This window comes from Coffea eugenioides, chromosome 2 (assembly GCF_003713205.1).
Source record: "Coffea eugenioides isolate CCC68of chromosome 2, Ceug_1.0, whole genome shotgun sequence".
Lineage (NCBI taxonomy): Eukaryota > Viridiplantae > Streptophyta > Magnoliopsida > Gentianales > Rubiaceae > Coffea > Coffea eugenioides.
In genome coordinates this window covers 52,788,173-52,805,780 of record NC_040036.1, presented here as the reverse complement: position 1 = coordinate 52,805,780, position 17,608 = coordinate 52,788,173, and the positions used below count along the sequence as shown (strand labels likewise).

General features: G+C 38.5%; 2 protein-coding genes across 2 annotated transcripts; one reads left to right on the top strand and one right to left on the bottom strand.

The window, feature by feature from the left end:
- Window positions 1-5,764: 5,764 nt before the first annotated feature.
- Window positions 5,765-8,083, bottom strand: LOC113763991. Its single transcript, XM_027308003.1, has 3 exons — window positions 8,021-8,083; window positions 7,568-7,938; window positions 5,765-6,017 (listed from the first exon to the last, which is right to left on the bottom strand). Exons 1-2 carry the CDS (start codon window positions 8,048-8,050, stop codon window positions 7,600-7,602), a joined length of 369 nt encoding a protein of 122 aa, XP_027163804.1. The 5' UTR covers window positions 8,051-8,083; the 3' UTR covers window positions 5,765-6,017; window positions 7,568-7,599.
- A 5,629-nt stretch (window positions 8,084-13,712) lies between these two features.
- On the top strand, window positions 13,713-14,357 carry LOC113759878 (40S ribosomal protein S4-like). Its single transcript, XM_027302455.1, has 2 exons — window positions 13,713-13,722; window positions 13,879-14,357. The coding sequence occupies exons 1-2, from the start codon at window positions 13,713-13,715 to the stop codon at window positions 14,355-14,357; spliced, it is 489 nt and encodes a 162-aa protein (XP_027158256.1).
- Window positions 14,358-17,608: the final 3,251 nt, after the last annotated feature.

Sequence of the window (17,608 nt, the reverse complement as noted above, 5' to 3'; positions counted from 1 at the left end):
TGTGGCAAATTCCCTTAGCTTGTAAAAGCTAAGTTGAACATCCTAGAGTTGATCCTAGGCTGTTCTTGACTTATCAATCAAGCACACATACTTGATTGTGGCGTCCTCTACCGTTAAATCTGTTCTTGAGTGGTCCAAGTTCGGGTTCAACTCCGTCAAATCTTCATCGTGTTCCTCTAGATCCGATGTAGCTTCCGCGTCTCGTATCAGCTGGTATCAGAGCTAGTTAGAGGTATCACGAATATCCCTTTTTATCGTTTTTAGATCTATTTTAGTCTTCTAAATTCGTAGCTCAAGTGCTCGGGTTTGTCAAGTCCGAAATCTGTCTTTGTTGTTTCCTTGTCAGAAATCTGTCTTTGTTGTTTCCTTGTCAGAAATCTGTCTTTGTTGTTTACTTGTTGTCTGAAATTTTCTGTCCAGTTTTGTCTTGTGTTTATGTTCTATTTAAATCCAAAAAAAAAAAATCTCTTGTGTTGCATACCTTATTGTCATTCCCTTGAGTCGTTGCTGGAATTAATTTGCTGGGATACCGAATCTGTTTGCACTTGTTTCTTGAACCTTTGTGTTGTTGCTTTGCAAAACTCGAACATCAAAACCTTATTGGGGAAGTCTTGAGCTTCTTGGATCAAAGAGGTTAATCTTGGCAGTCTTGAAACCTGAAATAAACCTTCAACCGTGTTCTTGTTTTCATGGAACTTTGATCTTGAAACCAAATCTGTCCAAGTTGTTTACGTTAATTGCTGTGAAATTGTGGTCTAAACTAGCTGGCTATTGTGTGAAAACACCCCAACAGAAGTCAAAAAAAATTTCAAGAAAGACGGCTCTAGTTTCCAATTCTTGACCAGCCTTCAAGTTTTACCAAATCTGATTCAAAGGTCAAAAAAAAAAATTTTTCAAGAAAGACGGCTCTAGTTTCCAATTCTTGACCAGCCTTCAAGTTTTACCAAATCTGATTCAAACTTGGACTTTCAAATCTGAACAGCCCTAGTCTTGGTCAGCCTTCAAGCCACCAAATCTGATTCAAACTTGGACTTCCAAATCTGAACAACATCCAATTCTTGACAGCCTACAAGTTTACCAAATTTGGTGCAAAATCTGACTTCCAAATCTGACCAGCCCCAAAATTTCGAATTTGGACCACTTGGGACTCCCAAATCTGACCAAACTCCAAGGTTTCTAATCTTGGCAACCCCAAGTGTCCAAATCAGATCACGGACCAAAAAGACCACGGACCAGCAGCTCAACACATTCCAGAAATTTGGGTTTCGGGTAGAGTTTTCTAGGATTTTCAAAATTTCAGCATTCAAGTTAATTGTCTTACTTTCTTTTGAGTCGTTAGTTATTGTCCAGCTATATTCTGAGTCTTGAGTCGTGTCTAGGTCTTCAGTCATTCACCTCCATTTATTGCTACTAGCTTGTGTGTCACTTGTTGACTAGTCAAGAACGTACACTGCGGTGACCCTGGTTTGTTCAACTCGAGCGACTAGCAAGCCAAGGAATTGCTTGGTAAGATTATCAGAGAGTGATACACTTGAGTGAAACACGAGTGTGAGTGACCTATACATCGTATTAAAAAAAAAAAAAAAAGAGAGAGGAACTCGTTTTTGTTTATTTGTTTTGCAGGTGAACTAAATATGTCTAGTGGAGTGGGTAGCCAAACCATGGACATCAAACTACAGTTGGAAGCCATGATGGGGGAGTTCAAGCGATTGCTCAAGAATGAAATTGAGCCATTGCATGATCGAATTGATCAGTTGGAGAACTCGAGACCTCCACCTACCCCGAGTAAGGGCAAAGAATCGGCATACTCAAACGATGAAGAGGAAGCGTTTGAGGGAAGGTACCAAAATGATCAAAGGTTCCAACGTCGAGGAGACGACACCATTAAAGGTGTCAAACTCAAGATTCCCTCATTCCAAGGCAAGTCGGACCCCGAGGCGTACTTGGAATGGGAACGGAAAATTGAGTTAGTCTATGAATGCCACACCTATACGGAGGAGCAAAAGGTGAAACTAGCAGCCGTAGAATTCACTGACTACGCCTCCATTTGGTGGGACCAACTTAGACTAAGCCGAAGGAGAAATCGTGAGAGACCTTTGGAAACTTGCGAGGAAATGAGGAGTCTGATGAGAAAAAGGTTCGTTCCGAGCTACTATAGTCGAGATCTACACCGTCGGCTACAAGCTCTCAACCAAGGGTCCATGTCAGTTGAGGATTATTACAAGGAGATGGAAATGGCCATCATGAAGGCGGATTTACGTGAAGATGGAGAGGCCACTATGGCTCGTTTTCTACATGGATTGAGGCCCGAGATTGCCGAAGTAGTGGAACTCCAACACTACCTCGACATGAATGAAATGCTCGAGAAGGCGGTTACAATTGAACGGCGCCTCAAGAGGAGGGGTACTGCGCGACAAAGCACTACTTATCAAGCTGGAAATTGGCGCACTTCTCAACCAAAAAGGGAGGAGAAAGCCGCAGCTCCTTCTTACCCTCCAAGGCCGAATGGCCTCCCTTCCAAGGCAGCGCCCAAGCCTGACTTTAAGGCTAATAATGCAGCTACCAAACCGCGTGGTCGAGACACCAAGTGCTTTAAGTGTCAAGGATTTGGCCATATCGCTTCTCAATGCCCCAGCCAAAGGACCATGCTGATGTTGCCGAATGGGGAAATTGTATCAGATGAGGAAGAGGAGTACGAGGGGATACCGCCTCTAGAAGAGGAAGAGAATGAATCGAGTGAGGAGATACCTACGCATGAGGAGATTGGATGCCTAGTGGTTCGAAAGGTCCTCACTACCCGCGCCAAAGAGGAGGAACTGGAGGTACAACGGGACAACCTTTTCTACACAAGGTGTCATATCAAGGATAAGGTGTGTAGTGTTGTTATTGATAGTGGGAGTTGTGCCAATGTCGCTAGTCTACTCATGGTAGAAATGCTAGGGCTCCAAGTTATCAAACATCCAAGACCTTATCGTCTTCAATGGTTGAACAATGAAGGGGAAGTCCGTGTGTTTAGACAAGTAAAAGTGCCATTCCGAATTGGCAAGTATGAAGACGAGGTTACTTGTGATGTCGTGCCAATGCAAGCAAGTCACCTCATTCTTGGACGGCCTTGGCAATATGATCGCGATGTCGAATTCAAGGGAAGAGCTAATAAATATGTCTTTACTCATTGCAATAGAAAGGTGACACTTGTACCTCTCACCCCAAAACAAGTGTATGAAGATCAAATGAGGCTCCAAAAGGAGTATGAGCTAGAACTTGAGAGGAAAAAGCGAGAGAAAAGTGAGGAAGAAAAAGGAGAGAGTAGGGCCGAAACCCTAGGGAAGAAAAAGGCAACAAGTGGGTCGGCTATGAGAGAAGAAAATAAGGGGAAGCTAAGCTTGCTAGCAAAAGCCAAAGATGAATTTGAGGACATATTTCCTGAGGATGTACCTGATGGACTACCACCGCTAAGGGGAATCGAGCACCAAATCGATCTCATTCCTGGAGCACCATTGCCTAACAAACCAGCCTATGTCCAACAAGCTAATAAGCACAGGCGCAAGCTTGTCTTTGAACCAGGTGATTGGGTCTGGTTACATTTGCGCAAGGAGAGGTTTCCAAAACAACGGCAAAGCTTGCTGTCACCACGAGGAGATGGGCCTTTTCAAGTTATTGAGCGCATCAACGACAATGCATACCGCTTAGATCTGCCTGGTGAGTATACTGTTAGTGCTACATTCAATGTTGCTGATCTAAGTCCATTTATTGCAGGGGACGAGTACGATTTGAGGGCAAATCCTTTTCAAGAGGAGGGGAATGATGCGGTTGAGCACGAGGCCCAAAGTGCACAAGTAGACCCTGTGAAAGTGCCCCAAGGCCCAGTGACACGAGCACGAGCTAAGAGATTCAAGGAGTCCCTCCAAGCCTTGGTACGTGCCATCCAAACCCAAGAGAAACCGGCCATTGAAGGAATTGAGTTGGAATATCCTTGCACGACTACTAAAATGCTGCTTACAATTGAAGATGCAAGTGTTCAAGCTCCAAACGGCGGGTTGAGCTGAAGTTAAGTACCGTCGCTGAGCCGTACGGGGATCTATAGTTAGTTGGGCTAGCTTTCGGTCAAGTGAAGGCCCAAGGGGCTGGCCGAACTTTCCTTGTTATTTTTCCAGTTTATTAGGTCTTAGTCACGGCTATTAATAGCCTCAAGCCGCATGTTACATTCAGTTTTTGAGAGTATTGAATAAAATTTCCAGAATTTCGTCCATTCCTTGTGGCAAATTCCCTTAGCTTGTAAAAGCTAAGTTGAACATCCTAGAGTTGATCCTAGGCTGTTCTTGACTTATCAATCAAGCACACATACTTGATTGTGGCGTCCTCTACCGTTAAATCTGTTCTTGAGTGGTCCAAGTTCGGGTTCAACTCCGTCAAATCTTCATCGTGTTCCTCTAGATCCGAAGTAGCTTCCGCGTCTCGTATCATCATGGGATACTTTGGCATTGTTAAGACTCTAGCCATGTTACAAGAGCACTTTTACTGGCCGCACATGCGTAGGGATGTTGAACGCATGGTTGGTAGATGTGTCACTTGTCATAAGGAAAAGTCTAAAACAAATCCATACGGCCTGTATACCCCATTGCCTGTTCCTCACTATCCTTGGGTAGACTTGTCTATGGACTTTGTCTTAGGCCTACCTAGGTCACCAAGGGGTAATGATTCTATCTTTGTCGTGGTTGATAGATTCTCTAAGATGGCACATTTTATCCCCTGTCACAAAACTGACGATGCATCTCATATTGCTACTTTGTTTTTCAAAGAAATTGTCCGTCTGCATGGCATGTCTAAGACCATTGTTAGTGATAGAGATGTAATGTTCTTGAGCTATTTCTGGAAGACTTTGTGGTCTAAGCTTGGCACTAGGTTGTTATTCTCCACCACCAGTCATCCACAAAGCGATGGACAAACTGAAGTTGTCAATCCACTACAAGAATTTTGGTCATCAGTGATAACTACTTTTCGTCACAAATAATCAAAAAGTCGTCACTAATGACCATTATTGACAACATTTCAGTTGTCGCAAGGTCGTCACTGAATCTCCGTCGGTAAAAGTATACAGTGACGACTTTAAAGTCGTCAGTAAATAGAACATTTTTTATGACAATCTATGTCGTCAGTAAAAGATGAAAGTATACAGTGACGACCTTTGAGTCGTCACTGAATGAAACGTTTTATGACAATATATGTCATCAGTAAAATCTATAAATCTAGTGACAACACCTTCTCTTGTCAGTGATGCATGAAGGCACGGTAGTGAAGGCATAGGGGAATTAGTGACAACTTTGTTGTCAATAAATAGAACCTTTTTTATGACAATCTATGTCGTCAGTAAAAGATGAAAGTATACAGTGACGACCTTAGAGTCGTCACTGAATGAAACTTTTTATGACAATATATGTCATCAGTAAAATCTATAAATCTAGTGACAACATCTTCTCTTGTCAGTGATGCATGAAGGCACGATAGTGAAGGCATAGGGGAATTAGTGACAACTTTGTTGTCAATAAACCCCTGATCAACTGTGGCAACAATCCCTTATCAATAGACAGTTTTGATTGAGTGACAATAACAATTGTCAATAAAGACATCCTGCCTAGAAAAATACTACTCATTTACAACACCTTACACATGACTTTCCTACTACAATAATATCTAAAAAATGAAAATATCAGCAATGTTTAATAAATAACAAATGTAGGCACCCGTTACAATAGAATATGCCAAAATAATATATTAAATATTCAAATGTCATAAATAAGTGCAACATCATAGTACAAATAGTTTCATAAGTTTGAGTAGAACAAATACTACTCATATAAGTCAAGGCTGCACTAAAAAACATATTCCAAGTCCCAAAACATATCCTGTGCTTCTGAAACATTTTCTAAACTTAAGACAGCACTATAACCACAGTTTTTGAGCCGACATGTAAGCCGTACTGCTAATCTTCTTTGAAACCTCCAAAATGAGCAATTTATCTGCAATAAAGTAGTAAAGTTATTAGTAAAGTTATCAGGTGACAAAAGCAAAACAGTCTCTAATTGCTAAATAAACAACAAAAGTAACAAGCATTCACTAATATGATACCACCGTAATGAATGCAGCATTCACTAATATGATACCACCGTAATGAATGCAGCAATTGCAGGAGACAAAGTCATCCAAAGACAAGTGTGTTGTGATGTGAAAATTTGCTAACCGCAGACGACAAGACACTCGTAAATATTTTGTTTTGTAAATACTATAAAAACATGTATTGTCCTTTCAGGTCTAGCTTCTCTCTGTCTCTCTCTCTCCCTTTGTAAGTAAAGTACATGACACCACATTTTTGGTCTCGGCAAACAGAAAATTATTTTTTCTTTTTCTTTTTCTTTTTTTGGGGGGTGGGACCTAAGCAGAACTTCAGTAGAATCCTATTGGTAGATTTACTCTAGATTGAGATTTAATTAGTCTCATCTGTTACGTATGTTTTGCTGAACCATTCTAATTGCTTTATTAGACTAAACAGATATGTTACTATTTACTGGCTTGCTTACTGGTAATCAAATCCAACTTGCTGGCATCCGGAAAAACAATAAAAAAAAAATTCAATGGCTAGTAAAATTAGCCATAAGCAACTAACCCAAGATAATTGTATGAATTTGGTATCGTCGGTTCCAAAAAATCCAAGAATCAAATCAAAATTTCTTTGAGAAGAAACATAAATTTTTTTTTACACATCTATTTTGAGAGTTTTCAAGAATTCGATCAACCAAAACTTAGGCAAAACAAGATTATGGTATGAGGGCACCGTAATGAATGCAGCAATTGCAAAACAGAAAAACTAGAATCAGGACACCACATAGCAAATCATTAGGCTTAACTGGAAATTGCATGAAATTAATGTTTAGCAAGTATTCAAAAAGCTAAATCAGTATTTTGTTTTTGCTGTTCATTCCTAACCTAAATTAGTAAGCAGATATCAAATCTTCCTACTCTGTCCACAACGACCAGTAGTGACATAGACACTACACTAGTTTGTGTTCAAAACACTGAGAATAATAAGTGGCACCTACAAGAATGAAAGGGAGAGACAGGTCCAGAATTGCCATGAACCTTTGAAACCTGCAAGATGCAAGCGTTTCTGTATCTTGACCATAAAACGTCTTAAACATGACAATATTTTAAGTTTTTAGCTAACTCATTGGCCAAATGACAATAATAATCTTTTCTATTCTTTAGCCCTTCTGTGCTCCTCAAATTAATATCATGAAACAGAAACACTATTGAAGCTTTTTTTTGTGTAATGTTATTGTTTCATGATAACAAAGCTATGATAAAGCCACAAATGTACTCCCAAGATCAAAACACCATCTGATTAGAACCTTGTGTTGACAGAAGTAATTCTTAAATGTCCCTCCTCAGTCTTGATATTACAAGTTAATATTGTCACCTACCAATAACTAAATTGCAATAACGTATGTTAACTTTAAACCATAGCAGCCATTATATCTATTTCGACAAGTATATATAGTTGAAAATTGCTTACCAATCAGTTCGTTCAGATGTGCCTTCATCGTCTTACTTGTTGGCTTGCAGCTGTGCTTTCAAAGATTTAAGGAGATCTTGCATTTCACTTTGTTGGTTCTGCATTTCACTTTGCTGGTTCACAAGCTTCTCCATAAGTTGTTGTTGAGATTGGACTGTTATTTCCAACTCAGCTGAGCGCTTCTCCGCTTGTTCTGCTCTTTTCTTGAAATCATCTATCTCTGCAAGCTTTTGGGCAATTATTCCAGCTTTGGAGGGACCACGGCCATGTACGTATCCGGTTACACGTCCAGTTACTTCAATGGAAATGTCTTCTTCAGTCCTATTTGCACCACTGGATTCAGATTCCAACTTTTTCTCCTTCATCATGCTCTGTCACAAAGGTAAATTCTGAAGTTAGACTTTCATAAGAGTTGTACAACAATATACCATGTACCAATTCCATTTTTCTTACTAAGTTCATAGCAGATGTTTCGTCAACCATTGCATTCTTCTTCTTGCTGTAATGGGTGATGTCATAAAGTTCTATTGGTCCAACCTCCCTCCCTTCTTGTGCTTCCTGTTACAATAAGAAGTTAAATAACCTGCCTAAACAATCCAAAAGACATGTCTTCAAGATAATCAAATACCCGGTCAGCTTTATGACGAAGAAAGGATTTTGTTCCAGCTGTATGAGCAGTTTTTTGCTTTGATCTATTGATCTTGTTCCTCTCACTTATCTTCTGCACTTATCAAGTTCAGCCGTGATCAAAATTTAACACACAAAAAACATGAGAAAGAACAATAGTAAATGATCAAAAGTCAGCGTCTATACCATAAAATTTAGACTACAGAAATAGTCACAAAGGTAAATCCAATCAGATTCTTCAACATATTGTGGACGATTTGCAAGTGCTTCCTCTTTTGTACTAAATTTCTTGAAAATCTTGTGAAAATTGTATCGTCGACTTCTGTACTGTGTATTTAACTGCTTAAGAAGCGCTGGCTTAACATGTTCTCCTTCATGTGGAGCAAAACTATTCTGAAATATGAGTGAAAAATTTATTGTAAAAGTCAGAAAAAGTGCATAAATGTCCTGTTGCAGAACTAGTTGTTACCAAGTCAAGAAGAAAAACAAGCCTTCAAAACAATTTCACTTACATTAACAAGTTTTAGCATTCCTTCTCTATCAGAGCTGGCCAGTTTGGACCATTTTTCTGCTTTCCATTTGCCATATTTACGAATGACACAACTTGCCTCTGAGATGTACTGTTGTGCCCCTTCTCCAATTACTCTTCCACTAACTTCAGAGACCTGGACTTTTACCTTTTTGCCGGCCTTCTTTTCCTTGGACAGTGCAATATTGCGAGTATATCCTCTTTTCCTAGTTACATTGATACCACCTACCCAAAACATAGTACACAGTTATGAATGTGAGTGGAAAAATCTGAAATGAAATTAGCTGTGTAATATAAATTACAAGTAAATCTCATATACCGGTATCATTCTGTTGAACATCATCGCTCTCATTAATCCGGTCACTTCCACAACCAATGGACTGGTTAGATCCGACTTGTACTGAAGTAGGAGTAGTATTTTGCTGCTCAATAGATGTAGGAGTTGTCAACTCATGTCTTGATGATCCTGTAGCAGTTTTGCGACCATTTGAGGTAGTAGGATCCTAAAATCCAGCCAACTACACATTAGAAATGTATTTTTCAAATATTGCCAACTACCAAAAGTAAGAACTAACCTCAGTCTCATCAAATAGGCGAATTTGAACTGACTTTCTAGATAGGCTGAGTTGTACAGCATTATTGGCATTGCTAGCCAGACTATCTTTTGGGCCACCAACTTGCTATTCAGCAGGTAAGAAATACACAGCAGGTTTAGATGCTTAATTGTTTAAAACCAATGGTATAAAGAAGTGAAGGTACAAGTACATAGCAAAGTCAATTTTCATCACCTGTTCACCTATTTTTTCTCTAGCTTCTGCTGCATTAGGTATTTCAGCACCTCGAGTTGGTCGCATAGGACATTTTCCTTTCTTCCCTGGCCCAGCCATGTAACTACATGATAAAAAGATATCAATCAGCCATGCATTTAGACTAAATATGTCTAAAATGCCAGGACAAGGTACAATTACCAACATGCTCACCCGAAGGAGGAACTTAATTAATATGCCTTGCATTTTACAATAGATATTGCAAATTAGAAGATAAGAGTGACTAAAAATAATTCAAGACAAGAAATACACTTGATTTGAACCAAAAGTTACATTGTAACTATAAATAGAAACTGAAAATGTTATTTACAACATCGTTTAGTCAGACTCATAGTCATCACTTTCTACAAATTTTTCACTTTCATCTTCACTCGAGCTCAATTGCTGAATCTCATCATCATCAACAAAAAAATCATCCATTTTCCTGGCATGTTTAGCTGAAGAATCAGAATTTAGGATGCCAGTTTCTACAGCTTCATCAGCTAGCATATCACCTCTTTTCAAGTTAGACAAATCGACATTCTCTTGAACCCCAATTAGGTCTTCAAGATAATCTTCTTGGTAAACTTGTTCTTCTTCACATGATTTATCCTCATCCTTTTCAAGAACAGCATATGATGAACGTGGACAGACTGACTCGACAACATGCCAATCACCTCCAAGCCTCATATCCTTTACGTAAAATACCTGTTCGGCTTGGGAAGCGAATACAAATGGCTGGTCTATATACCATTTTTTTGACAAATTAACGCTGCTTAGATTACTCTGTTTGTCTATTTTAAGACATGAGCTATTTTTCAAGTCCCACCAATCACACTTGAACAGAACTACTCGGCTTTGACTGAAGGCGTATTCAACCTCTAAGATATCTGTAATAGCACCATAGAAGTTTATTTCTACATCAGCATGCTCACCCTTCACCATAATGCCACTATTCTGGGTTTTTCTGTCTACCTCACGTGTTTTGGTATGAAATCTAAACCCATTGACATTACAACCAGGATATTTGATCACTCTAAAATCCAGTCCTTTGGCCAAAGACAACAATTCATCACAGCATCTGCCTTGTGTATGCATGTAAGTGACCTATATGACCCAAATAAGAAATTAGAATGACTGAACAAATTAACAACTATATAAATACCACAAGTCTTCTAGTAGTTTGTTCCATACTTACACGATCTTCAAACCACTTTGGAAACTCTAAATCGTGCATCTGCTCTACATTCGACACATTTTGCTGCTGAAGCAATTCTTTGTGCATCCTATACAATAGTATTATTAGTTATCTATGTGGTACGGTTAGTGATATAATTGACTAAACATATAACACTTCTCATATACATAAGGTAATAAATTTATTACCTTATGTAATCATCAATTTCTTCACAATTTTTCAAGATGAATAAATGTATTTTCATCAACTCTGATTCACTTAAGCAACAAAATGTTGCTGCCCCAAAAGGCCGAGCCATTCCAGAAAAAATAGACAACTTTCCAGCAGCCTCAAAGCGTTCGGTGTTTCTTTCTGGTTCATTAAATATTGTAGGAACATTGTGCAAGTACCTGGAAATGAATGTTAGACATTCATCATCCAAGTAACGCTCAACAATGCATCCTTCCGGTCGAGCTCTGTTGTGCACATAACCTTTGTATTGACCCATTTTTCTGTGTCACAAAAATGCAGCCATAAGATGTCACAGCAGTACGACCCTAGGAAGCAAAAGAAGATTCAGTCTTAAAATAGCCTTTACACTACCTCTCAAATGGGAACATCCACCGGTATTGTGCTGGGCCAGCAAGTTTTGCTTCAGCAGGTAAATGGACCATTAAATGGACCATTACATCGAAGAAATTTGGAGGGAAAATTTTTTCAAGTTTGCAGAGTATTACAACAATGTTTTTCTCCTGTGCATCTAACTCATCTACATAAAGAGTCCTGGAACAAATTTTCCTAAAAAAATTGCTTAGTTCTACCAAAGTTTGGGAAACATCCTTTGGCAGCATGCCTCTAATTGCTAATGGAAGTAGACGTTGCAAGAATACATGATAATCATGACTCTTCATCCCTGAAATTTGGCACTCTTTTGGCTTAACACAATGAGATATGTTTGAGGCAAATCCATCGGGGAACTTGAGTGAGCTCAAAAACTGGCATAGTTTTTGTTTTTCGCTGCGTGAAAGAGTGTAGCATGCAGCGGGCATCACCTTTGAATCCCCTTGAGTTTGAAGATGCAATTCTTCCCTCAATCTCATTTCCTTCAAATCCTCTCTAGCTTGCCAAGTGTCCCTATTTTTGTGTCCCGTACCCATCACTGTAGCCAACAAAATTTCACACACATTCTTCACGATATGCATAATGTCCAAGTTGTGTCTAATTTTGTTAGTACTCCAATATGGCAGCTCAAAAAAAATGCTTTTCTTCAACCAATTTGACTGATTTTGCATGCGTTTTCTTTTCTTCTCTTTAAGCAATTCAGGTGCCTTACCAAACACCATTTGATCAAACTCTTGAAGTTGTTCAAAGATTTCTTCACCGGATAAAGTTCTAACAGGCTGTCTAAGATCACTCTTGCCATTAAATGACTTTCTTTCTCTGCGCCATTTATGGTCCGCTGGCAAAAATCGCCGGTGCCCCATATAGCAACATTTTAATCCATTTCTCAGATATACACTGGTTGTATCATCTAAACAAATAGGACAGGCCTTATAACCTTTCGTACTCCACCCTGACAAATAGGCATATGCTGGAAAATCACTTATAGTCCACAATAGAGCAGCCCGTAACATAAATTTTTCCCCCACGGCTGCATCATAAGTCTCAAAGCCAGTGTCAAAAAACTCTTTCAACTCATCAATTAGAGGCCTAAAAAATATATCCATATCATTTCCTATGCACTTAGGACCTGGAATAATCATTGATAACAGGAAAAAAGGGTCCTTTAAGCATTTCCAAGGTGGTAGATTGTAAGGAACAAGGATTACAAGCCATATACTATATGCATTATTCATGTTTCCATAGGGATTGAAACCATCAGTTGAAAGCCCCAACCTAACATTACGAGAATCTTCGGCAAAAGATGGGTGACTGTTATCAAACTCCTTCCAAGCTATTGAGTCAGCAGGGTGTGTCATTGTGTTTTCCTTGGGAACGCGTCTCTCTTTATGCCACCTCATATCTTGAGCTATCTCCTTGTTTATGAATAGTCTTTGCAACCTTGACTTTAAGGGGAAATAGCGAAGCACTTTTCTAGGAATTTTAGAACCCGGGGATTTATAACGAGGTGCTTTACATTTTTCATTTGGGCAGTGATCGAGGCTTTCATTTTCTTTCCAATAAAGTGCACAATCATTTTCACATGCATGTATTTTTTCACACTTGAGTCCTAGCTCACGAATTAAATTTTTTGCATCATAGTATGAGCTAGGAATTGATGCCATGGGGAAGACTTGAATGAGGAATTTCAGCAGCATATCGATGGATTTGCAAGTCCACCGATTCATAGTTTTCAAATGAAGGATATGGACAACAAAGGAAAGTTTTGAGTACTTATCACAACCCGGGTAGAGACTTTTTTCAGCTTCAGATAATAATCTAAGAAACTTACTTGCTTCCCCCTCTTGCTTATTTGGTATATCCCTATTATGTTCCCCCGAATTTCTCCAATTCTCGCCAAAGTTTGCAGTACCAACGTCATTTAACATTTCTTGAATATCATCTGACTCACTGTTTTCTTCATCTAAAACTATGTTATCATCTTCATCCTCATCAGAATCCTCAAACCTTTCACCATGATATACCCACCTAGTATAGCTCTCAACAATTCCCCCACACAAATGACTTTTCATGACCTCCATAGTTTGATCCTCAAAGTTGTTGCACCCTTTACATGGACAAGGGAGCTTATATGTGGGATCCTTGCCTAAATAAGCGAACTGAACGAATTCTTTCACTCCTGCCAAATATCTAGGATGCAAGTAATCTTTAATTGTCATCCAACTCCTATCCATGTTTTTTCAAAAGCACCGTTGATCCTAACACAAAAAAATATGCAACCATGATATTACAACAACACATATAATAAATATAGGAAATTAATCTTCCCATACAACAATAATAAAAATTAAACAAAATACAACACAGCTATTACTAAATTCAAACATGTCACAATGTAAGCATGTGAGGAGGCTGTGTGCAATGCAAAACACAATGTAAGGCAGATAGGAATTAATTCTGGAGTCTTGTGAGATTTTCTTGGCAAGCACTACTGTATCCCGGGCCACACAGACAATGATCACCATATCAGCTTAGTTAACAACATAGCCAGGGCCAGCTAATCAAACCAGAAGTTTCAGGGATGAGGAGGCAAAGTTTAAGTTGTGTAAGGTTCGATCAGTACAGTTTGGACAGAAGGGCAAGCCATACCTGAATACCTATGATGGTCATACCATTCGTTACCCAGACCCACTCATCAAGGCCAATGACACCATCAAACTTGACCTGGAGAACAACAAGATTATTGAATTCATCAAGTTTGATGTTGGGAATGTTGTCATGGTGACTGGGGGAAGGAACAGAGGTTGGGTTGGAGTAATCAAGAATAGAGAGAAACATAAGGGAAGCTTTGAGACCATCCATGTCCAAGATGCCACAGGTCACGAGTTTGCTACTCGTCTTGGTAATGTCTTCATCATTGGAAAAGGTGCAAAGCCCTGGGTGTCTCCCCCAAAGGGCAAAGGTATCAAGTTGTCAGTTATAGAGGAACAAAGGAAAAGGATTGCTGCCCAGGCGGCTACTACTGCCTAATTTTGCTACTATTAGCGTCTTTGGGAGGGTAACATTTTACTTGCAAAACTAGTAGTAAGATGTTGCAATTTTTGAGTTGGGTTTAATGTTTTATTTGTCTTGTTTAGTTACAGTTTTGGACATTAAATATTTGTGTTGGCGCGGTGATTGTACTGCTATCTAGAACCCTACAGTTACAGGTTTTTAAAAAAATACATATAGATATATGACTAGTTTCTGATAATGTGCCGCCATTGATGTTCTTTTGTATGTATATTGTTTGTATGTATGTTCTTTTGTCACCTTATCTATTCCTTTTGTGCTCTGCAGGGCTGTCAAATCTACTTAAGAGAGCAGAAGATGGCAAGAAAATCACTGGAATGACGATCAGCAGAAGAGGACCATCAATCTCTCATTTATTTTTTGCTGATGATTCTCTAATATTTTGTAAAGCTGAACCCAGTCAGGCTAAGGAGCTAATGTACTTGCTGAAGAGATACGATGAAGGCTCAGGTCAAATTATCATTTTGGAGAAGTCATCTGTATTTTTTAGCAAAAATATGTCCAGTGTTAAGCAAGATGATATATGTAAGGAGTTGGGGAAAATACAAAAAGTCAGTCAACCTGTAACTTCGGATACCAGTAGCAGGGGAAGTCTGGATAACCCAAGCGGGAGTTTAGGGGGCAGAATGGGGTGGAAACAAGTTTTCCCTTTCGTTGTGTTAGCATGAGGGATGACTGGTGCACGAAAAGGCATCATAACTAGGAAGCGAAACCTTTATCCTTGCGCCCAACTCGTATACAGGGCAGGGCACAAGGTCTGAAAGGCATACATACAAGTTCCAAATAACTTTCCAATTTGCCAGCAAATTCATGGCATCGTTTCGTTTTATGTGCAAGTAAATTAAAGAAGAAGCTATTCTGAGTCGAGAAGCTGAAAAAGAAGTTTCAATCTATACATGAAGAGTAAGTGGCTTGCACGACTTGAAATCACCACCATTCATTCCCCTAAGAAGTCAAATTGCAAAATCAATGCTATGGCATCCACCTTCCGTATCCAATAACTTGTGCTAGAACATCACGTAATTCACAATGCACCCATGCCATCCAAGTCCGTGTGCAAAACCGCAGTCTGCTGCTACTAATATTCCGCATTACCCAACAAATCAAAATTACGAATGGGAACATTACTACTCGGTCTTTCTAAAACCTACCAGATGAACTTCCATGAAAAATGTGAAACTGAAATACGACATCTTAGAATGCTTTGCATTACTTCCTACAGAAGACCAATAAAATAGAACAAAGAAAGGTGAAGAATAATTCTGGATAGTAATGGCCAAGTATATTTGGTCAGTTGTACTGGTTTTATCTCTCAATTCACTTGAAAAAAGTCCTAAACTTGAGACTGTATCAAGGGATCCACAAGCTTCCTTGCAATTTATCAGTGTTATTGTAAGCATGCCATGCCACCTCCGATCAGTATCACTAACAACAAATTTCTAGGTCCCTGCCTCCTTCGACTCGACAACATTTAACAAGTACTTCACAAGCCTCTAAACAAGAATAGACTGAGAAGAATGACAAAGTGAAATGCACCAGAATACCAAGAAATTAGCCAAAACAAGGGGAACACACACACACACACAAGGCGAGATGCAAATATATAGCAGTTGGAGAAGCTAAAGTTGACCTTTCTATTTTAAACCCCATAAATAATCTGTTTATCATACTACAGAAACATATAGCAGATCGAAATCTTGTAAAGTTTTCAATGAATAACCAATCAAACAACTAAGTTTTTTTAGCAGCGGAAGGTTTTATTTTGTCAGTCTCTAGATCAAAAAACAGAAAATTTTGCCAAATGTACGTGTCAAATTAAAGCTAATTGATCAGCTATAGTTGACGATGAGCGTTTCCTAACTCAGATTTCAGTTCTATCGAAGTTTTTGGATAAAATATCAAACTTGTCATTCTCGAGTCTGGATGGAATTTAAATCTAAACGGGGAAATTAATTAGGGGCAAACCATTTGGGGGAAAATTAGGGAGGCAAAAGAGAATCAGCATACCTTTTTTTGTAGACAGTTGCTGCTAAATGTGGTCTTCTATTTCATCATTTCCCAGCCAAGATCGATTAGCAGATGGCGAGGAGATGTTTCTTGGTTCTCGGCGAGGAGATGTTTCCGGCAGAGATGAGCAGTGTGTTTTTTGGTTCTCGGCAGAGATGAGGAGCAGTGGTGTGTTTTTTGGTTCTAAGTGTTGCTTGTTTGCTGTTGGCTCATGGCTGGTAGCCTTTTGTTCGGTGAATGACTAAACATGACCGCGAGTTGTTGGTTTCACTAAGTGTTCAAGTCAATTCCGCGCTTCTCCTCAAACTATTGACTTTGAATGAAATTTCAATTCCTTACATTTCCCCCCCTACTCGTACGAAAATTTCAACCCAAGTTTTTTAGTTTTGAATTAACATTTTACTAATATATTATTACTTGCAACTTTTAAATATTTTTGTAAAAATATTCATAATAGGTAATTTTTTTATGACATCAAACAGTTGATCCCATATTAATATTGATATCACTTTCTCAAAATTGTGAACTAAATTACAACTTACTTATCTTTCTTTTCATTATTTTTGCCCAAAACTCCAGAATTTTTTTTATTTTATAATAAGGAGAGATGATTTGTTTCAAATGGTTAATTTCACTTCAAATTATTGCACTAATATTAATTTACATGACAAAATTTGAGTTCCTAATAGTTAAAAAAATCATTAGAGAGCAAAAACAGAATAACAATTGGTTGCACTAATGACCAAATTTCTTGTAATACATTTGCAAGATATAGATTTATGGGTAATTTCTTTTTTTTTTTTGCTTTCACATATTTAATTTATGTTAAATACAAAACCTACCAGTTTCCCTTTCATAAAAATATTAGTACAACACTTTTTGAAATTTACTTACAAACATTTATGTATTTAACATAAATTAAATGATTCAGAGTGAAATGCCCATAAAGAGCAAAATATTTGTTCATGTAAAGGAAACCCACAAAGAGTTGGTACTTTATGGGTCATTTCTTTTTTTAAAAAAATATAATTTATGTTGAAAAGATAACCTGCCAGTTTTCGTTTTGTAAGAAATCAGTGTAACACTTTTTGAATTTTACTTACAAACATTTATAAATTTATCATAAATTATATGTTTGAGAGTAAAATGCCCATAAAAAGTTGGTACTTTGAATAGATAATGCTCATTTGCCCATAAACTAC